Raw genomic sequence first — 22,411 nt, 5'->3', positions numbered from 1 at the left:
TCTGCAAAGAGGAGTGGGACAAAATCCCTCCTGAGATGTGTGCAAACCTGGTGGCCAACTACAAAAAACATCTGACCTCTGTGATTGCCAACAAGGGTTTTGCCACCAAGTACTAAGTCATGTTTTGCAGAGGGGTCAAATACTTATTTTCCTCATTTAAATGCAAATCATTTTATAACATTTTTAACATGTGTTTTTCTGGATTATTTTGTTGTTATTCTGTCTCTCACTGTTCAAATAAACCTACCATTAAAATTATAGACTGAACATTTCTTTGTAAGTTGGCAAACGTACAAAATCAGCAGGGGATCAAATACTTTTTTCCCCCCACTGTACATTTTTACGGACATAATGTATTTTACAGTAGTTATATTTTGTTTGTTTTTAGTCCTGGCCTTCCTCTAACCTGCACCTCTCCCATCTATTTCTGATGTCTGTCCAGTTTGAATTCTATTTGCCAGATATTTATAACTGTTCTATTAAACAAAAGTTCTGAATCTATACATTTTACAGACACAGTATATTTTACAATTTGATATCTTGTTATTAGTCCCACCCTGCAGCTCCATTAAACTCCTCCCATCTATCTCATAACATTATCCATATTGGATTTCAATTTGCCATATATTTTTCAACTGTGCTGTGATGTTTCACAAAAGTTCCGAACCCTTCTATTCTAATAGTTTCTAGAGATTGTAAATGAAAAAGATTTTGGCTAAAAGTGTTATTATATTATTGATCAATTGACTGACTTTTCAAATCACCCAGTTTTTCTATCTGCAGAGTTGGCTCCAGGTAAATGTTGCAATTCTTCAGCCATTCCTGGACCTGTGACCAAAAACAAGCTACATATGGACACTACCAAAATAAATGCTCAAATGACTCTGCCTTTTCGCAGCAAAATCTGCAGAGCTGGGAAGGTTGTATCCCCCATAGAAATAACATTCTATTGTTGCAAGAATGTTGTATAATCATTTAAAAGTTTTGAATACGGCGTTTTGCGTGTCAATTCATAAACCATGTGCCATGGAATCAGTACATAAAAAAAAACATTTTGGAAATTTCGTTTTCAAATAACCGAAAGTGAGCGGTTGTAATCGGAATAAATGTTTGCTAGAGAACCAGTTCGGATTTAAGTATAACTTGTGTATGACTGATGCCTTTAATGAGGTCTAATTCTTTAATATTTAATAATTTCTGCCCTCCAAATTCAAATTCATTATATAAATAGGCCCTTGCGCTTCCTTAGCGCCAGCCAAATATAGAGCCCTTAGTCTCCCATTGACATCAATTTATGACTAAGAGAAAATTTGACTTAAGTGTAAGTTGGGAAGGATTCACGGCCAAATGTATTGTATTCTTCCGTTAAATCATAATTCTATTTTTGTGCACTTTTGACTGATTCTGTAGTGTCAGTCTGTGTTCCTAAACGCTGTATAGTATTATTATATCTTTTAATGTGGCTCTTCCCCACCCTCTGTGTCCTGTAGAAGTCGCATGATGGAGCAGTACTTCGCCCACAGCGGCCAATACTGCCTGAACCTGGACAGCGGCATGGTGATCGACAGCTACCGGATGGGCAACGAGGCCCGCTTCATCAACCATAGCTGTGAACCCAACTGTGAGATGCAGAAGTGGTGAGTTTAGTAGGACAATAATATGCCATTTAGCATGCATATATTTTGGTATGGGTGGCCCGAGCGGGAATAGAACCCACTATCCTTGGCGTTGAAAGCGCCATGCTCTACCAACTGAGCCACACATGACAACTCTAGTAGTGCTTGGGGTTCAGCTAGGGACAGTTTACCGGACACAGTACTTTAACGAAATGCATGTTCAATGGATATTCTCCCATTAAAAGTGCTTCTTAGTCCTAGACGAGGCTATATCTGTTTCCAGGAAACTGTCTCTTAAGCTAATGTTGAGGAGCTAATTCTCTAGTACAGAAGACAATCAGTCTGTTAACACACAATAGTATGATTTACTAAGTGTCTACCAAGCTTGTTATTTTTGACAGGGAATAATACATGAAAGGTAGAACACAAGGTAAAACCAAGGTTACGAGATGGAATTGAAAGGAAGTAAAACAGACAAGTTGTCGCTTAGATTTTCACTGCTGAGGGGTAACTTAATACTGGCGCAGACGCTTTGTAAATCTGCACCTAAAATCCCCTCACCCTCTCCACTTAATGGTCTGCTTCTGTCACGATAACCTGATAAGATCACGTCGTCTGGACTATGCCCGAGTTTACCACACTAAACAGTTTAAAGCCCTTTCACTGAGATAAACCAATTGACCAACCTGCAGACTATTACAGGATTGCACACCTCACAGTCAGGATCAAGCACGACAGTTGTAGACCTGGTTAAGCAGGCTTCTGAATCATTGGTTCCTTCTCTAAGATACATAACTATTATCGTTTGTCTGGTTGGTTTGAATGAAAATGCAAATTGGACCTCAAGTTCATCCCACCATTTTAAGGGAAGAGGAATTTCAGCAACTCTTGGAGGACAGTTGAAGTTGATCAAATAGCTTTTTAATTGTTGAAAGTATTGTTAAAAACCCCACTACTTAACCCCAAAAGGGCCTGAACGCAGACCGTAAAAACGGTTAAGGACTGTTGAGAAAAGACGGTTACCTGTTTTCCTCCTTGCCATTCGTGAACTTCCAGTTGGTAAACTAGGACACACCGATCTAACAACTGTCTCTCTGCTGTGGTGTGGAGCAGGCCTCGAATAAGAGATTCTACAGGGATAGAGAATTTCCAGTGTGAAGCGTGGCCTGTCATCCGTCTTGTCACAGAAGAGCGATTATACGGCGTGGTAGCTGGGGCCTTGGACACAACTGTACTAGTGCCCAGAGACAATGTGCCGAAACAACTGCTTTTTGTCCTCACAGGAAGAAAAATTATACAGCAAAGGGAAAGTGCAGCCTACACGGTTGTACTGTGCAGGGAGAGTAAGAAAGAATGCTTCCAAATTGGCACCCTATTCCCTATATAGTGCACTACTTTTGACCAGAACTCTATGCTCAGGCTGTGCCCTATGCTCAAGTTCAAAGCCTGCCTGGGCAAATCTGAGCTCTCCCTTCCGCTCACTCTCTTCCCTCCTGTCTGTTGCTCCTGCAGGTCGGTGAATGGGGTGTACAGGATCGGCCTCTTCGCCCTCAGGGACATGAGCAGCGGCACGGAGCTCACCTACGACTACAACTTCCACTCCTTCAACACCGAAGAGCAGGTGGGTGTGGCTGCACATCGACCATCTTCTCCCATCCCCTCCCAGTTACAGACACAACTTAACCTGATTCCAGATCTGTTTTTACCACGGCAAGCCAGCACAAACAGGTCTGGGACCAGGCTACCCCCATCTCTCTTGGTTATTTTACCATCCAAGAGCGCTCAACTGGGTGTCGATCTTTGATCTAAATTCTCCCCACTGTTCCCTTTTCCTGGCACACACTACACATTCCTCTGTGTCATCTCATACCTTGACCTTCTCTCCCCTTACCTTCTCCCTCCTACTGCTGCTTACTCTCTCTCTCGCCCCCCACCTCTCTCTCTCCAGCAAGTGTGTAAGTGTGGCTCTGAGGGCTGCCGGGGTATCATTGGAGGGAAGAGTCAGCGAATCAACGGGATGCCTGGGAAGACGGGCGGGGCACGGCGGCTGGGTCGACTCAAGGAGAAACGCAAGTCCAAGCACCAGCTGAAAAAACGAGTGCGTGTAAGGGAGAGAGGGAGTGAGACTGGAGGAAATGTCAGAGAAAAAAAGGTTATCAGGTGTCTTGTTACTGCTGCCGTAAATGAGTCTTTTGATATTTACCGTTGTCGGCCATTTTTACACAGCATACGGTGCATAATGCACAAAGACCTATTCTGATCCTAAATCAGTCCAGTTTTTGCTATTTCTTTAGCTCTGTAACCTAGAGTGCGGTCTCCTACCCGGTTAAGTTTATTTTAAGGGGCAGTGTGTATGTAGGACACTGTGGTTCTTTGTCTCAAAGGATCTTTTTGTGGCGTGGAAGGTTCTATAAAAAAAAATACTTATCTCTAACTCTCCCCTTCTTTTCCCAAGGAGGAGGAATCAAGTGACAGCAGCAAGTTTTATCCCCACCTTCTCATGAAACCCATGTCCAATAGAGAGAGGTACACACACACACACACACACACACACACTGCGCGCACGTGCCAAACAGTCAACCACTCTCCCCATCATGCACACGCCAACACAACACACATACTCACCGCTCTCGCTCGCTCTCTCTCTCCGTGGCTCAGAAACTTTGTGCTGAAACACCGGGTGTTCCTGCTCAGGAACTGGGAGAAGATGAGGGAGAAGCAGGAGCTGCTGAAGAGGGAAGGCGAGAGGGAGGCCAGCGGCGGCCTGTCCATCTACACACGCTGGGGAGGAGTCATCCGCGACGATGGAAACATCAAGTCAGGTCAGTGTGTGAGGAGTCAGAGGCGAGTGTGTGTGAGAGAGGAATCAGGGGACCATAGCCATGTGTGCAGAATCACAGAACTAGAATGAATAGAATAATCATTCTATTTCTATATGCAGGAATGTACCAGAGGTTAGTTTTCCAAAAAGCTTTGTAACACTAGCATGATCTTTCCTCCTTTGCTTACAATAGACTTGTGATGATATTAGTGCCACAACACTTTTGGGGAAACTCTCCCCAGTTTAGTCCTGATTTATAAAACTGGTTGTTTGGATGCTGATTGGCTAAGCAGCGTTCCAAACCGTGCTGTATTTACCGTCACAGGCACACTATTTCTGCTAACAGTCCAAATAATCTCTTGTATTTATCTCAACTCGCACATTATTTCTCCTTGCTTCCAGCCTAGCATTTAGTTTGGTACAGTGGGGGTTAATATAAGCTTTGCTGTCTGCCAACCGACCCCGGGACAATTTTTACTCTGGAATTTCTCTCTGTACCATACATAGACTGTGAACGGTGCCTAGACGATACAACTATGCAAAAATTATTAATAACTTGGGTTGCGTCTGTAGAGCAAAATAACTAACAACCAGGTTTGTCTGCACTATATCTTCTGGTGGAATAATTCAATTGTATGAATTTGCTTAAGGTTTAAAAAGAAATATGTACAATACCAGTCAAAAGTTTGAACACACCTACTCATTCAAGGGTTTGTATTTATTTGTACTATTGTAGAATAATAGTGAAGACATCAAAACTATGAAATAACACATATGGAATCTGATAGTAACCAAAAAGTGTTAAACAAATGTAAATGTATTTTGGATTCTTCAAAGTAGCCACCCTTTGCCTTGATGACAGCTTTGCACACTCTTAGCATTCTCTCAACCAACTTCACCTGGAATGCTTTTCCAACAGTCTTGAAGGAGTTCCCACATATGCTGAGCACTTGTTGGCTGCTTTTCCTTCACTCTGCGTTCCAACTCATACCAAACCATCTCAATTGGGTTGAGGTTGGGTAATTGTGGAGGCCAGGTCATCTGATGCAGCACTCCATCTCTCTCCTTGGTCAAATAGCCCTTACACAGCTTGGAGGTGTGTTTTGGGTATTTGTATTGTTGAAAAACAAATGATAGTCCTACTAAGCGCAAAACAGATGGGATGGCATATCACTGCAGAATGCTGTAGTAACCATGCTGGTTAAGTGTGCCTTGAATTCTAAATAAATAACAGACAGTGTCACCAGCATAGCACCATCACACCTCATCCTCCATGCTTCACGGTGGGAACCACACATGTGGAGATCATCCGTTCACCTACTCTGCGTCTCACAAAGACACGGTGGTTGGAATCAAAAATCTCAAATCAGACCAAAGGACATATTTCCACCGGTCTAATGTCCATTGCTCGTGTTTCTTGGCCCAAGCAAGTCTCTTATTTTTAACAGTGTCCTTTAGTAGTGGTTTCTTTGTAGCAATTCGACCATGAAGGCCTGCTTCACACAGTCTCTTCTGAACAGTTTATGTTGAGATGTCTATTACTTGAACTCTGAAGTATGTATTTGGGCTGCAATTTCGAAGGCTGTTTACTTCAACTTATCCTCTGCAGGAGAGGTAACTCTGGGTCTTCCATTCCTGTGGCAGTCCTCATGAGAGCCAGTTTCATCATAGCGCTTGATGGTTTTTGCGACTGCACTTGAAAACTTTCAAAGTTCTTGACATTTTCCGTATTGACTGACCTTCATGTCTTAAAGTAATGATGGACTGTCGCTTATTTGAGCTGTTCTTGCCATAATATGGACTTGGTCTTTTAGCAAATAGGGCTATCTTCTGTATACCACAACTGATTGGCTCAAACGCATTAAGAAGAAAAGAAAATCCACAAATTAACTTTCAACAAGGCACACCTCTTAATTGAAATGCATTCCAGGTGATTACCTCAAGAAGCTGGTTGAGAGAATGCCAGGAGTGTGCAAAGCTGTCATCAAGACTAAGGGTGGCTACTTTAAAGAATCTAAAATGTATTTAGATTGAACACTTTTGTTTACTACATGATTCCATGTGTTATTTTATAGTTTTAATGTCTTCACTGTTATTCTACAATATAGTAAAAAATAAAGAAAAACCCTTGAATGAGTAGGTGTGTCCAAACTTTTGACTGGAACTGTAATTCGTTGTAATTTTTCTGAAAGCAAAACATAGCCTTTATATTTAAGCAATACGGCACATAAGGCAGTGCTGTATTATGAATACAGGTAAATGGGTTGACTGGCCCTCTGCTGTCACATTGGGCCGAACAACGCCATTTACCTGTAACTATTCATGATACAGCGCTGCCTCTTATTGCTTACATATAATGGGTATGTTTTGTATGTGGTGTCAATGTTTTTGATGGCTTGTTGACTCAATCACTCTGTGTGTGTGTGTGTGTGTTTGTCACGTTGTCGTCGCAGACGTGTTCCTGACACAGTTCTCGGCGCTGCAGACGTCCCGGTCGGTGCGCACGCGGAGGCTGGCGGCAGCCGAGGAGAACACGGAGGTCACCCGCACTGCCCGCCTGGCACACATCTTCAAAGAGATCTGTGACATGATCACAAGCTACAAGGGTCAGTGATACAAACACACATGCAATACTCACTGACTCACACACTGAACTCCTTCACATAAACTCCCTAGTCTCTAGACAAACTTTCATTGCCATTTCTGATGTATTCAGAGAGACTGCTGGTCACCGGGTTTTAATTCAAGCAAATGGGAAAGACAGTATAAAGTCAACACTTCTGTGTAATGCAACCCAATCTCAACAGGACTCAGTCCACGTGCTTGTACAGACCACTATAACTGGCTTACCTGTGTGGCTTTTGCCTCTACAAACGTCTACTGATGTACATCTGATTCAAATGAGCAAAGACACATTTTCCCCTGAGTATAACAGTAAAAGGAAATACGCTGTTGAATATAGTAAAACGTGTCTCTCTGTCCATAGACTCAGCTGGTCAGACCCTTGCTGCTCCACTGGTCAACCTACCTTCAAGAAAGCGGTAAGCGTTTGCGTCTTTGTTTTCATTATGCATGCTAGTGCTTTCACCCATGTTTACTGTATGTAAGTGTATTGTACAACACTTTGTCTTATCCAGGTCAGAACGCCCTCAATGTTCTTATCGCTTCCTGCAACCATTACAATCATGTTTGGATTCATGACACAAGAGGCCCAGTTTTGGCTCTTACCCATGACTCATTGTGGTGTGTGTTTGACCCCAGGAACACGCAGTACTATGAGAAGGTGTCGGACCCGCTGGACCTGAGCACCATTGAGAAGCAGATCACCACAGGGCACTACAAGACTGTGGAGGCCTTTGACACCGACATGCTCAAAGTGTTCCGCAATGCAGAGGTGGGTCTCCCACAATCCTCCTCCCTATGGGATATACACGGCCACGGATCATTTACACACACAGCACAGAGGTATCTTTGATTTACTGTGCAGGATGTAAGTGCCACTCGAATCTTCTGAAGGGTACTCAACGCTAGACAGGTGGGTTGTTTAGCAGCAAAACCGATGTGTGCGCAACCGAGGAGCAAAACAGGCATTTTTGGTTAAAAGTCAAAGGATTGTTGACACTTTCAATTATATTTCCTCTCCAAATCTTACATTTGCACAATGAGCTCTTGTTGCCGCTCAAATACGTTGTTAAAGTTGTTGGTTAGCTAGCAAATTTTTGCCAGGTCATAACACCTCAAAACAAGACATGGTATCAATAACAAGATAAGAGCTGAGATGAGCCACCTACAATTCCCCACGTGGCAGCTTCTTGTCCTTGTTGCTAGCTATCTGACAGTCTAGAATCATAACACACAGACTTCTGCCCCATCGACGTGTGCATTGTTTTCATGACATTGTCAGCTAACCTGTCAATGAAGCGGAAGTTTGAAGTGCACCTTGAAAGTAATTTGACCCCGCTGTCCAAAGGCCCTCAGTGTCTGCAATGAACCCCAGGGAAAATGTATCCTTGTGCAAGGGCTTAGAAGTCCCAGTGGGATATTGGAAGCCTGGTGAAACTTATTTAGGTAGCTTTGTTATTACTTTCATGGGAGTTGGTCTTTGACTCCACTTTACAACACACACTGTATTTCCCAAGTTCTCAACGTTGTTTCCCTGTGCGCCTTCCATCCTGACAGAAATACTACGGGCGGAAGTCGTCGGTTGGGAGGGATGTGTGCAGGCTGAGGAAGGCCTACTACGGAGCTCGTCACGAGGCTGCCGTCCAGATCGACGAGATCGTTGGGGAGACAGCCAGCGAAGCGGACAGCTCGGATTCGCTGGAGCGAGACCACACCCATCACCACCACGGAGGGGGCTGGCCGGGCTCCCATGACAAGGACGATGACATAATCCGCTGCATCTGCGGCATGTACAAAGACGAGGGCCTGATGATCCAGTGTGAGAAGTGCATGGTGAGAGAGCGTCTGGAGACTAGAGTCCCAAATGGTGACCCTATTCCCTACATAGTGCTCTACTTTTGACCAGAGTCCTATGGCCTAGTTTTGTCTCCTATAGCCCTATTGGTCCTTGTGAAAAGTAATGCACTTTATAGTGAATAGGGTGAATTTGGGACACAGCCCAACACTGCCGGCTCATTTTTGTGTTGTTGAATGTTGGCCTGGAATCCAAACTGAATATGGATGTAACTGAATATCAGTAACTCACTGAATCTGTGAAGTGGAACAATAGTAAAACAAAGCAATATTCCGTTTGGATTCCAGGCTTGTTGAATGCAGTGGTACCTGCCTGATGATTCAGAGTGAATGGTGAGTGTTTGTTATTGTCTGTGGAAGCAGGAGTTTTGAAAGCAGGAGTTGGTTGTGTGAGAGACTGCTAAGCATGGCACTCTAATATAAATTGTTAGTGTTAGTTTGGGCTGTGATACTGGGTGAGAGTCAGTGTAAACGGTGATGTCTGTCTGTCTCTCAGGTGTGGCAGCACTTTGACTGCATGCGGCTTGAGGCGGAGGTGGAACACTACCTGTGTGATCAGTGCGACCCCCGACCTGTGGACAGGGTGAGTGTTGTCCTCTTTAACCCAACCTCGACCGCACCCCGTGGTCTAAACCAACCTGTTCAGTGGGTTTCTAATCAGACCATGGGTGTTTCTCTATGCTCGTAGTACTGTGCTCCACACTCATGCTCCGAGGATGTTCTCTTGAGCATGTTCTTGTGAGGACGCGAGTGTGAATAAAATATTACATTTGTGAAGCAATCGCACTCCCCCTACTGTTATGGCATGCTGTACCTACCCATTCACTGAACATGATAATCTAGCTAGCCATCTAGTTTAACAGTCATAAACAACTTCAAACGAATGTTATGCAAAGCAGATGACTAGCTGTCCATTTTCCATCGGTAGATAGCTACCAATTCTTTGTGGCTAACTAGCTTGCCAGTTCGCCTTATTGGCTTACTCTGGGCTTGTGATCTACGCACGCTCCAGTGGGGTAGGTATTATAGTCAGGTAAACGTGCAAAAATTAATACAGTATGTATTAACATATCAAGCTAAAATATTGTAGTCAGGCAACTTATGAAATGTGAATGGGCAACATTTCATTCCAAATCCTGAGTTTATTTTCTCTTGCTTGAGCTCAAATAATGGCCGCTATTGATTTCAAGACATTTTAGCATTTTTTTGTGGTTGCGTCATATTTCTCTGCATACTTTCTGTTGACGCTTACATCGATGCATGCTTCAAAATATGTACTAACGGAGAACGAAACCCACTGAATAGCTTAGTAGAACAATGACGTTTACCTGCAAGGCAGTAGTAAAAGCTTCTATTTTGGGCTCTGTGGTGGAACGGCAGTCGAACTAAGCTCCTAAGGCATTTCTGAGTTATATTCTTGAAGAATCAATGGATATATAATCAGTAATTTTCAAGGCCAAACATGTACAGTATGTACCATTCGCAGATTGCTGCTTGTAAATGTATCAGGGAATAGGGTGTCATTTGAGACAAAAACATTTTTGTTCCAAGCATGAACATTGTTCGATTAAAAACTAAAGGTGGTGATGTCTAGGGCTGCTATGGTGATTGTATTACTGCCAAGCTCTGATCCTGCTGATGGTCATTAGTAGCCTACCAAACTTGCTGATTAGTACTCCACACTCTATTGTATCTGTATTTATTATGGATCCCCATTAGCTGCAAATATATTCAAAATAACAAAAACAGACCTTACTTACATAAGTATTCTAAACGCTTTGCTATGAGACTCGATATTGCGCTCATAGCAAAGGGTGGATCCTGTTTCCATTGATCATCACTGAGATGTTTCTACAACTTAATTTGGAGTCCACCTGGGGTAAATTCAATTGATTGGACATGATTTGGAAAGGCACACACCTGCCTATATAAGGTCCCACAGTTGTCAGAGCAAAAACCAAGCCATGAGGTTGAAGGAGTTGTCCGTAGATGCTCCAGGACTCTTCCTAAAGCTGGTCGCCCGGCCATACTGAGTAATCGGGGGAGAAGGTCCTTGGTCAGGGAGGTGACCAAGAACCCGATGGTCACTCTGACAGAGATCCAGAGTTCCTCTGTGGAGATGGGAGAACCTTCTAGAAGGACAACCATCTCTGCAGCACTCCACCAAAAAAGCCTTTATGGTAGAGTGGCCAGACGGAAGCCACTCCTCAGTAAAAGGCACATGAGTTCGCCGAAAGGCACCTAAAGGACTCTGACCATGAGAAACAAGATTCTCTGGTCTGAGGAAACCAAGATTGAACTCTTTGGCCTGAATGCAAAGGGTCATGTCTGGAGGAAACCTGGCACCATCCCTACAGTGAAGCATGGTGGTGGCAGCATCATGCTGTGGGGATGTTTTTCAGCGGCAGGGACTGGGAGACTAGTCAGGATCGAGGGAAAGATGAACGTAGCAAAGTACAGCGAGATCCTTGATGAAAACCTGCTCCAGAGCGCTCAGGATCTTAGACTAAGGCGAAGGTTCACCTTCCAACAGGGCAACGACCCTAAGCACACAGCCAAGACGACACAAGAGTGACTATCCAAATACAGGTGCCAAGCTTGTAGGGTCATACCCATGAATACTCGTGTCTGTAATCGCTGCCAAAGGTGATTCGACAAAGTGCAGAGTAAAGGGTCTGAATACTTATGTAAATGTGATGTTTAAGTTTTTTATTTTTAATAGATGTGCAAAAATTCTTATGGGGTATTGTGTGTAGATTGAGGGGGGGGGGAATAATTTAATCAATTCTAGAATAAGGCTGTAATGTAAATGTGGAAAAAGTCAAGGGGTCTGAATGCACTGTATAAAATTAAAACATTATTATACATTCACAACTAAATATCTACAACACAAAATCCGTGTGTATAGTGCGTATGTATTGTGTGTATGCATGTGTCTGTGCCTATGTTTGTGTTGCTGCTATTGTCCCTCATCACTCTGACATCAATGCAAATATAATCGAATATCAAACACTTAATGACAGCCCATGAGCTCATGCTCATATTAAGCACATTGCTTTGCTTTACAATGGGAGTGGAGCCTACCTGGCTGGAATGAAAATAAACCATGGGAATAGTGTCCTCCATTTGCTATCTAAGTACATAGATTATGTATTTTTGACAGCTGCATGATAATGGGCCATTCTAAATCAAAACTAATTTCACTCATATATTATTTAGTAAATGTAAAGACAATATTAAATCAAGAATAGTCTGATGGGTGGCAGGATTGGCTTGTCGCTTGTGAATGATGTATTATTGCTTGTGAATGATGTCCAGTGTGTGCAGAAAGGCAAGAAACAGCACACGCCTTTTTTTGTGACTTTCAAATCATAGTCGGACACCTCATGTAGCCTAGCCCATAGGCCTATATGTTTGATAAGGTGGTCAAGTAACTTCTTAAAACTAAGCACATCAATCTGATATACAACTCTTGTAGAGCCTAACAGGCATACATAGGCAGTGCATGAGTTTCAAGATAAAAATGCACCTTTTTATTAATAAAGCATTAAATGCATAATCACAATGGGGTAATTTTTGAGAAGTGTTTTCCCGCGAATTGATTGCATTTTGGAACATTCACGCTTATAGCCTACTGCCGTGTGTGCATTGCTGCGCTTATAATGTGAAGAAATAGCCTAATCGTTTGTCAACATTAAGTTAAGTGTTCTGATCTGTTCCATCAGCCTAATGCTATTCTGTTCTTCTGAACTAGAAATTTTGTTCATATCATGTTTCTTTAGACCTGTCTAAAATCATGGATTTAATGTGAAGGTGTAGGCTATATTAAATGGATTTATTAGACTTTTTAATGTAATGTTCCAAAGGTCTGCATCCGTATGTGTGGAAGCCAGGAGATGCGAAATGTGTTTGTTACACTTTTCCATAATTGTTGACACACGTTTACTGAATCTCTGGGCCATTTTCCCAAAACTCTAAACACAAAAATGCAAACACTGCATTCAAAACTGTTCTCTTGCGTCATATGAATAGATCTGTCTACCAACCAACAACACACTGATGTGCTCAACACAAAACACTACTATGAATATCCCAGCAGTAGGTTTATGCCTTTTGCATTTTCAGTGTTACACTTTAGTTGGTTGTAAAATATTGTTACAGTAATGTATACCTACTCAAATATACATAAACACACCACATGCAATACAGTAACAAAAACATTGTCATTTATTTCCAAAATGCAGTATTTTTCAACACTTGTTTTGTTTGTAGAACTTTCCATACCCAACAGGAGAGAACCAGGAAAAACATTCAGTAAGATAAAGGGTTTTCTGTACCCCTCCCAAAAAATGTAAGTGGCTCATTCTTTCAAAACTCAGAAGACAAAAACACATGCAAAATGTAAGACAAAATACAGACATTAGGCTGCATCCTGCCTCCTATTTCGGTCTGGCCACAGCACCTCATCTACATCACAAGCGATGTTCTCCCTGGCTAAACAGCAGGGAAAGAATCTTCTGGAGTGACGGATCCAGACGCCGAAAGCCCCCACATCAACTTCACCACATGCATGCGTGCAAGGGTTGGCGGTCATACACCTTCCATCGCCATGCCGAAAAAAACTCTATAATTGGGTTTAGGAATTGGGAATATGGTGGGAGGTCAATGAACCAGTTGCGGACCAGAGCAGCCCGGTGGAAAAGCACGTTGTCCCAGATGACAACATACCTAGGCTGCTCTGGTCCACCCCTCTGCTCAGCTGGAATGAGGATGCCATGTAGTGTGTCCAGGAATGTGATGAGAAGGGCGGTGTTGTAGGGACCAAGGTTGGCATGGTGATGGACGCCTTGCTGGCTAACGGCTGCGCACATGGTGATATTCCCTCCATGCTGTCCAGGGACATTCACAAATGCACGGTGGCCAATAATGTTCCGTCCCTTCTTTTGGTTAGGTTGAAGCCAGCCTAACCAAAAGTAAATATAAATGTGCTGAATTGCAGCGGCATCCAGTGCCAAGACTGAAACAGACAAGAAAATCAAAGTTTATTTGTCACGTGCGCCAAATACAACAGGTGTAGACCTAACAGTGAAATGCTTACTACAGGCCCTAACCAACAGTGCAATTTTTAAGCAAAAAATTGTTATTAGGTAAACAATAGATAAGTAAAGAAATGAAAATAACAGTGTCGGGGCTATATACAGTAGCGAGGTCATATAGAGGCACCGGTTAGTCGGGCTAATTGAGGAAATATGTACATGTAGGTATAGTTAAAGTGAATATGCATAGAAGATAAACAGAGAGTAGCAGCAGTGTAAAAAGGGTTTGGGGGGGGTGGGACACAATACAAATATGCCGGTTAGCCATTTGATTACCTGTTCAGGAGACTTATGGCTTGGGGGTAAAAGCTGTTGAGAAGCCCTTTGGTCTTAGACTTGGTGCTCCGGTACCGCTTGCCATGCGATAGTAGAGAGAACAGTCTGTGGCTGGGGTCTTTGACAATTTTTAGGGCCTTCCTCTGACACCGCCTGGTATAGAGGTCCTGGATGGCTGGAAGCTTGGCCCCAGTGATGTACTGAGCCGTACGCACTACCCTCTGTAGTGCCTTGCGGTCAGAGGCTGAGCAGTTGCCGTACCAGGCAGAGATGCAACCAGTCAGGATGCTCTTGATGTTGCAGCTGTAGAATCTTTTGAGGATCTGAGGACCCATGCCAAATCTTTTCAGTCTCCTGAGGGGAAATAGGCTTTGTCGTGCCCTCTTCACGACTGTCTTGGTGTGTTTGGACCGTTCTAGTTTGTTAGTGATGTGAACACCAAGGAACTCGACGCTCTCAACCTGCTCCACTACAGTCCCTAATTCCCCCCCCCCCCCCCCCCTCTGGTTGCGCATTTAACATGCTGATAGAAATGAGGTAAAACTGTTAAGTTTCCCTGCATTAAAGTCCCTGGCCACTAGGAGCGCCGCCTCTGGGTGAGCGGTTTACAGTTTGCTTATTTCCTTATACAGCTGACTGAGTCCGGTCTTAGTGCCAGCATCCGTCTGGTGGTAAAAAAAAAACAGCCATGAAAAGTATAGATGGAAACTCTCTTGGCAAATAGTGTGGTCTACAGCATATCATGAGATACTCTACTTCAGGCGAGCAAAATCTAGATACTTCCTTACAAATATGCACAGACCACCCCCCTCATCTTACTGGAGTGTGCTGTTCTATATAGCCAGTGCAGCGTATATCCCACAAGCTGAATATCCATGTCGTCATTCAGCCACAATTCAGTGTAACAAGAATTTTACAGTTTTTGATGTCCCGTTGGTAGGATATTTGTGGTCATACCTCTAATTTATTGTCCAATGATTGTACGTTGTCAAGTACTATTGACGATAAAGGCAGATTTCCCACTTGCCGTCGGCGGATCTTTGAGGCACCCCGCTCTGTGTCCTTTCTCTTGCCAATAACGGGGATTTTGGCTTTGTCGGGTGTCTGAAGTACATCCGGTGCATCCTGCTTGTTGGAGATAAAGCTGTGTCTAATCCGAGGTGTGTGCTGTCCTGATATCCAGAAGCTCTTTTTTGCCGTAAGATGCGATGGCAGAAACATTATGTACAAAATAAGTTACAAATAACGCAAAAAAAAACAGCACAATTGGTTAGGCGCCCGTAAAACAGCTGCCATTTCTTCCGGCACCATTTTATTTGACAGATGTGCCATAGACCTAGAGCTGTCAATATGGTGAGGCACGATACACTGGATTACAGTACTGTAATGTGTGCTGATATGATGATAGTTAATTAACAGTATAGTACTTACTTACACATATTCATAGCGCTGTTCTTTAACCCTCTCTGAGTTACGCTCAAATGGCACCCTGTAGACCTGTTTCATCCAGATTCAGTTGCGCTGTAATACACGGTCCAATGTTGACAAGCCCACCTTGTGAATGTTATTGAATATTGTGTTGTCTGCAATTATGTAGTTCTGGATTTCTCGTAGTCTAATGGTATTGTTTGCCACCACAATGTTCACAATACTGGTCTCCTGTTCTGGTGTGAACAGCCGGTGTCTTCCACCATGGCCTGGCCATCTCTCAGTTCTGCAGAAGATCCACAAATATATGATTCGTTACAGTAAGCTAAAATAATCAATTTTCTTTAAATATAAATTGACATTGGCCAACAATCACTGAGTAACATAGGCCTACTGATATGTCGGACTGCAGTATGCATACATAAAGAGCATAGTGTAGATGGTAGGTAACTTACCAGTTGTCATTTCTGAATGTACGGATGATGGATGCAACCGTGTAGCGGCTCAGGTTGAGCTGAACTCTCTGCCCAGCCTCCCTCAAACTCAATCCATGGTTGAGCACATGGTCAACCAATGTGTCCCTGATCTCATCTGAGACGACTGTCCTTCCTCGTTGTCCTCTTCCTCTCACTCCTTCACCTCTAGCTCTTGCTTCACCATTGACTTCCATTTTCCTACTAAACAGGAGAGCTCATCTGTGGTCTTTTTATAGTGCTAAAGCTCTGATTTTTAAGTGAACAATTCAGCAACTAGTGTTTTCACCTATAAGAAGTGGGTGTTGCCAATTGGTGTATAGAGCTTGGCATTGATTTCCAAAGGGACAAAATATATTTACATTTTGAATGTTGTGCCTAATGTAGAGAACTGTTTTGCAAAAAGTGTGATAGAATTGAAAACTGAGTGTAAAGCAGGAATTGTGCTTGCAGAATTGCAGACTTGGTTTAGGGATTTGGTACATGAGTTTCAGGTTTCGGTGATTGCGTTTCAAGTTCCAATTTTAGAGCGTAAACAATTGGGAAAAACTGTAATTAACGGTCAATTACAGTGAGACTGTCAAGCAAATAACTGCGGCTGACATGACTTCATGACTGCCACAGCCCTGGTTATGTCAAAGGAGTGCTTTGTCTGTTTCATCTTCCTGTATCATCTGATGTCCTGTCCCATTGGTGCTCCAGGAGGTGCCAATGCTGCCCCAGCCCAGCTACGCCCAGTCTGGTTCTATCTACCACATCTGTTTACTGCGAGACGAACTCCTGCTGCACCAAGGTATGGAGGGGGACTATAACCATGGTTGTGTGTGAAATGGCACCCAATTCCCTATATAGTGCACTACTTTTAACTAGGGCCCTGCTCAGAAGTATAGGGCTCTGGTCAAAAGTAGGCCACTATATAGGGAATAGAATGACATTTCAGACCCCATGTACTGTATAAGGCCACGTCAGTGTTTTAGTATGTTTGTGTGCCAGTTGCCACATTGAATAATAGTTGTATAGCACCTTGGGGTGTGTTAAATATGCTTTATAAATAAAAATCATGACAATGTTATGTAACCTGTCTGTCCAGGTGACTGTGTGTACCTGATGAGGGACAGCAGACGCACCCCAGAGGGCCAGCCAGTCAGGCAGTCCTACCGCCTCCTATCCCATGTCAACAGGGACAAGCTGGACATCTTCCGCATCGAGAAACTCTGGAAGAGCGAAAAGTAAGGAATGGGGCAAAGGGAACACCACTTCGAGCCAGCACTGAGCAATATCAGCGATTTCATTGCTGTATTTTTGCCTCTGACTCTCTAGTCTCATTGTGTGTGTGTGCCCTGTAGGGGTGAGAGGTTTGCCTTTGGCCACCATTACTTCAGGCCCCACGAGACACACCACTCGCCCTCGCGCCGCTTCTACCACAACGAGTTGTTCCGCGTGCCGCTCTACGAGATCATCCCACTGGAGGCCGTGGTTGGGACCTGCTGTGTCCTCGACCTCTACACTTACTGCAAGGGTGAGACACTCACACGCACACACAGTTTGTAAGGGAGATGTATAAACACACGCTGAGCTAACACACATAATTACCTAAACTGACCTGTGGTGTTATTTTCTTTCAGGACGGCCGAAGGGAGTGAAGGAGCAGGACGTGTACATCTGCGACTACCGCCTGGACAAGTCAGCGCACCTCTTCTACAAGATCCACCGCAACCGCTTCCCCGTGTGCACTAAGCCCTACGCCTTCAACCACTTCCCCAAGAGGCTGGCCCCCAAGAGAGACTTCTCGGTAAGAGGATCCAAGAGGAGGGCTGGGGGTTGTATTGAAGTGTTTTTCTGGAGTTTTAGTGAGGCTAGTTTGAGGTAGTATTGAATTTAGTGTAATCAGAGAAGTGTATCGGAGTTGATTTATCAAAGATGATGGATCGGGCAGTAGTGATGACTGATGTGCCTACCATTCTTTTACTGTGTGCTGTTTTTACAAACCGTTAGTTATCCTAAGAGAGAAGATGGTGGTCCAGCTTGATAGTTAATTCTGCTCCAATTCGTATCGCTTGTTCATAAAACTAATTGTTAATAATCACAAAATCCAAGTTGTGCATGAACAACTTGTAAGTCAACTGAAAGAGTCTGTTACTTCCCAACCTCGCCTTAGCCGCACTACGTTCCCGACAACTACAAGAGGAACGGGGGGCGTTCGGCCTGGAAGAGCGAGCGGCCCAAAGGAGTTGGAGGAGCCTGTGAGGACGATGCTTCCCCATGCGACCAGGGTGACAACTTCCATCCGGCGAGTGAAAACGGAAAAGGGGTGGAGGGGGACATGGATGCTGCCCAAGAAGAAACCACACTCCCTGCGGCTGCTCAACCCCCGCAACCAGTTGGGCCAGGGGAGGGAGAAGAAGAGGAAGGGGGGCAGGAGGTAGAGGAGCATAGGGAGCTGGAGGAAGGTGCAGCAGAGAGAGGAGTAGACATGCTGGAACTCCTCCCTTCCATGTCTTCCTCACCCCTCCATCACTCTGGACTTGGCAGGAGGGAGGCACAAAGGGATCGGCTAAACAAGATTCTGCTGGATCTGCTACACAGAACACCCAATAAGAATGGTGAGCAGGCAATGAGGAAATGTGTATAGAGACACTGGGGTGGTTTGATGAAGAGGGAAACTTGACTTGATGAAGGGGAAATATCGGACAGTTAACTTAGTGTCATTGGTGTTTAGTAACTTCTCTCTCTTCTTCCAACAGCCATAGATGTCACTTATCTTCTAGAGGAGGGGTCAGGGCGGCGATTACGTAGAAGGACGCTTGGATTCGGAGACTTTGTGGGTAGAAAATGATGTTGCCACTTACCTGGCAAGCACATTCCCCTTTCATTCACTTGGGAGAGGTGGGGGTGAAATGGAAAACATAGTAAGGGAAGATGACATTTGCAAAGAGAAAGTGACCACAAAGGGCAAGGGTTGGTACCCCTTCCCAGGCGTGTCCCCTCTTCCCCAACCTGTCATCTCAAGTGATGAGAGAGCCCAATGACAACCCAACGGTTTGAAGCAGTGCACTCGGCAGTCGTGGTCATTGGTAACGGTTTTGTTGGGGACGCAAGGACTTCTTCTCAGGAGGGTGGACCCAGACTTATTGAAGTATGATGCAAATGCATATTTTTTTTTTACGTAGGAAAAAGTACCCCATGCACTTAAAAATGCGCATTGAACAAATAATCAAAGACAGCCCTGGTTACTCAGGACGAAGAGACTATTACATAGGCTCCACATTATCCATACACACGGCTCATCAGTGCAACCTTGAGTCAATTATTTTTAGTGAGCAAAAGAAAGGAACATGTGGTACTGAACATGGCTGTAGCATAGTCATAGACTGAAATATACTTTTTTTTTTACGACATCAAATGAGAATGAGGAGGCTGGAGACCTGCGCCCCCAGTGGGAATGAAACTAAACATAGGCCACGAGACCTAAATGTACCAGGATAAGGGGCATAGGAGTGACATAGGAGGCTATGCAGTGGACTGTATGAGCAACTTGTAAACATACACTGCTGACGATGAACTAGGAGAGAAGCTGCAGGAACGAGGTTGGTCAACTGCACTTTTGTACCATGGATATTGTTGGCTCTCTAATGTATCAACGAGACACACTAACGCTCACACGGTATTGGATGATGCAGTCTGAAAAGCAAGTTAATAATAAGTATTTCTTTTTTCATACTGTAGTAATTCATTAGGAACAGAGAAGGAAGGATGGGATTGTGTTTGTAAAGAATAGCTGGTGGTCTTTGGAAAGATAGAATGTGCGCTTTTGGTCAGTCAAGTGTCTTGTTCAGTTTGTGAGGCAGTCCGCTTCGCCCCTCTTTCACCAGCTTAATGAAGTCAGGCGGCGGGAACACTGACTCTTACTGTAACGCCTTAGAACGCCGTGGTCCCTGACTGCCTTGCGTGAGTGTATGCACATCTGTGTGTCTAATCTGCCAGATTTCTTGAAGAAAAAAAAATACGAAAAAATTAAGGGCTTGATGGCAATTAACATTTTATGGGAAATTATGGAAACCATAGGTAATGTAAAATGTATTGTGACGGTCATATTTTCTTATATTCTGTGAAAAGGGGTATCTGTTGGGAGGGAAGGGATTCTAGCTGTAAATGTTTTCTTCAAATGTGTTTCTGGTTGCCATGGAGAATATTTTAAATCATTTGTGAGATTTGATGAGATTTATTTTTTCCAAATGCTTCTGTTTAAAATGAGACTTTAGATCGAGATGTCCCATCAAGATGGACTGGCATAGAGATGGAGAGAGTAAGAAAACAGATGGAAAGGGGACAAAAAGTTGTACAGTGCCAAGTTTTGTATATACAGACTGGGATAATGTGAGAAGTGTCTCCAAAAGCAATATCTTGATAACGGATTTCGTGTATTGTACAGGACTCAGCCCCATATGTATTATAATTATTATTTCTGCCATTTGTATTACTATTATCGAGACACTTAAGCTTGAGAGAGGTGTTTTTGTCCAGTAAAACGTACAACTGTCCTAATTGAATGACATGAACTTAAACAGAATTTTTGTTGCCTAAACGTTATACTGAACAAAAATATAAATGCAACATGCAACAATTTCAAAGATGTTACTGAGTTACAGTTCATATAAGGAAATCGGTCAATTGAAATAAATTCATTAGGCCCCAATCTATGGATTTCACCGATATGCAACTGTTGGTAAAAGATACCGTGAAAATCCTGAGGCCCATTTTTTTAAAGGCATCTCTGTGCATTCAAATTACCATAGATAAAATGCAATTGTGTTCGTTGACATCAGCAAACCACTCACCCACACGACGCCATACACGTGGTCTGTGGTTGTAAGGCCGGCTGGATATACTGCTAAATTCTCTAAAACAATGTTGGAGGCGGCTTATGGTAGAGAAATGAACATTAAATTCTCTGACAACAGTTCTGGTGGACATTCCTGCAGTCACTATGCCAATTGCATGCTCTCTCAACTTCACACATCTGTGGCATTGTGTTGTGACAAAACTGTGCATTTTAGTGGCCTTTCATTGTCCCCAGCACAAGGTGCACCTGTGTAATGACCATGCTGTTTAATCAGCTACTTGATACTCCACACTTGTCAGGTGGATTAATTAACTTGGTCAAGGAGAAATGCTCACTAACAGGGATGTGAACAAATTTGTGCACAATGAGAGAAATAAGCTTTTTATGCATATGGAAAATCTCTGGGATCTTTTAGTTCTGCTCATGAAACATGGGACCAACCCTTTACATGTTGCGTTTATATTTTTGTTCAGTGTGAGAAGAATGTCAAACGAACTTCATATAAAGCATTGGGACATAACAGTGACTCTGAAATTACATCTGTCGCTGTAATAATATTACTTCTGAGGAGAAAATATGCTCCTTGTTTTTGCTGCAAAGTGTTGAACACTAAAAAAACAAACCAACTTAATGTTGATATTTTGAAAGATGTCAGCTCCAATATGTAACCCCCCCTTGAGAAATTGTTCAGTTTGTGATAGCGGTCATAAATATGATGCTTGTACTTGTATTTGTGTGTTTTGTGTGATTTGTTTAGTTATTTTTAGACGATCACAAAATAAGATACAAGCATTTTAAATGGACAGCCTGGCAGACATTTTGTGATGTGTACAGTTTGTCAACTTCTTCCACTCTCGTTAAAAGTTTGTAATTATGATTCTAAAGTTATGAAAATGCTGTTGGTTTTTACTTTTTGTTTTATATTCAATTTGTTTTTGTTTGTTTTTTAATAAAAAGCACTACATTATTGTGAATAAATGTTTATTTTGCCTTGCCTTTTTGATCATGTTAAATTGTGCTCTGGATTTCCTTAATGTAATTGAGTTATATTCAGCCGTCTTAGCAGGGATGTAGAAAAGCTGTACAAGGGTCTGCTCCCAGGTTGAGATAGGTGGCTGCCGGTGCATAAGAGCTCATTTAATTATGGAGTTCAGCAGGTACACACAAACCATAAAAAGGAAAATTCAAGGTCAGGATGCAAAAATATACTCAATTAAAATCCATACTAGAAAAAGTCCCTGTACCATTAGTTACTCACTTGCACATAGCACCTTGACATGGATCTCTACTCTGTCCTATTCAGGTCCCAGTCTGATGTGGTTTTGAGTCCCAGGTTGTGTAGGTCGTCCTCCAATTGGTTGGCTCATCTGACTCTCGGTCTT

The 22,411-nt window shown here is 43.2% G+C and overlaps 1 protein-coding gene across 5 annotated transcripts in view; it reads left to right on the top strand.

The window, feature by feature from the left end:
- The window catches only part of ash1l (ASH1 like histone lysine methyltransferase), a 51,916-nt gene extending 29,909 nt beyond the window's left edge, over nt 1-22,007 (top strand). For 3 of the 5 annotated variants that reach the window (XM_014142077.3, XM_014142081.3, XM_014142078.3), the window contains 16 exons: nt 1,491-1,637; nt 3,129-3,237; nt 3,565-3,768; nt 4,072-4,142; nt 4,275-4,438; nt 6,891-7,043; nt 7,424-7,478; nt 7,699-7,831; nt 8,617-8,892; nt 9,410-9,496; nt 16,889-16,979; nt 17,277-17,415; nt 17,533-17,705; nt 17,812-17,978; nt 18,345-18,789; nt 18,931-22,007. In XM_014142077.3, coding sequence (XP_013997552.3) covers nt 1,491-1,637; nt 3,129-3,237; nt 3,565-3,768; nt 4,072-4,142; nt 4,275-4,438; nt 6,891-7,043; nt 7,424-7,478; nt 7,699-7,831; nt 8,617-8,892; nt 9,410-9,496; nt 16,889-16,979; nt 17,277-17,415; nt 17,533-17,705; nt 17,812-17,978; nt 18,345-18,789; nt 18,931-19,022 — 2,506 coding nt within the window. In that variant the 3' untranslated portion in view covers nt 19,023-22,007. The remainder of the gene's footprint in view (nt 1-1,490; nt 1,638-3,128; nt 3,238-3,564; nt 3,769-4,071; nt 4,143-4,274; nt 4,439-6,890; nt 7,044-7,423; nt 7,479-7,698; nt 7,832-8,616; nt 8,893-9,409; nt 9,497-16,888; nt 16,980-17,276; nt 17,416-17,532; nt 17,706-17,811; nt 17,979-18,344; nt 18,790-18,930) is intronic. The other 2 variants (XM_014142083.3, XM_014142082.3) reach the window with 2 other exon arrangements.
- Nucleotides 22,008-22,411: the final 404 nt, after the last annotated feature.

The sequence above is a fragment of the Salmo salar genome, chromosome 14 (assembly GCF_965601325.2).
Source record: "Salmo salar chromosome 14, fSalSal1, whole genome shotgun sequence".
NCBI classification, from domain to species: domain Eukaryota; kingdom Metazoa; phylum Chordata; class Actinopteri; order Salmoniformes; family Salmonidae; genus Salmo; species Salmo salar.
Note: the sequence above shows the minus strand (reverse complement) of the source record. Positions and strands in the feature narration are given on the sequence as shown.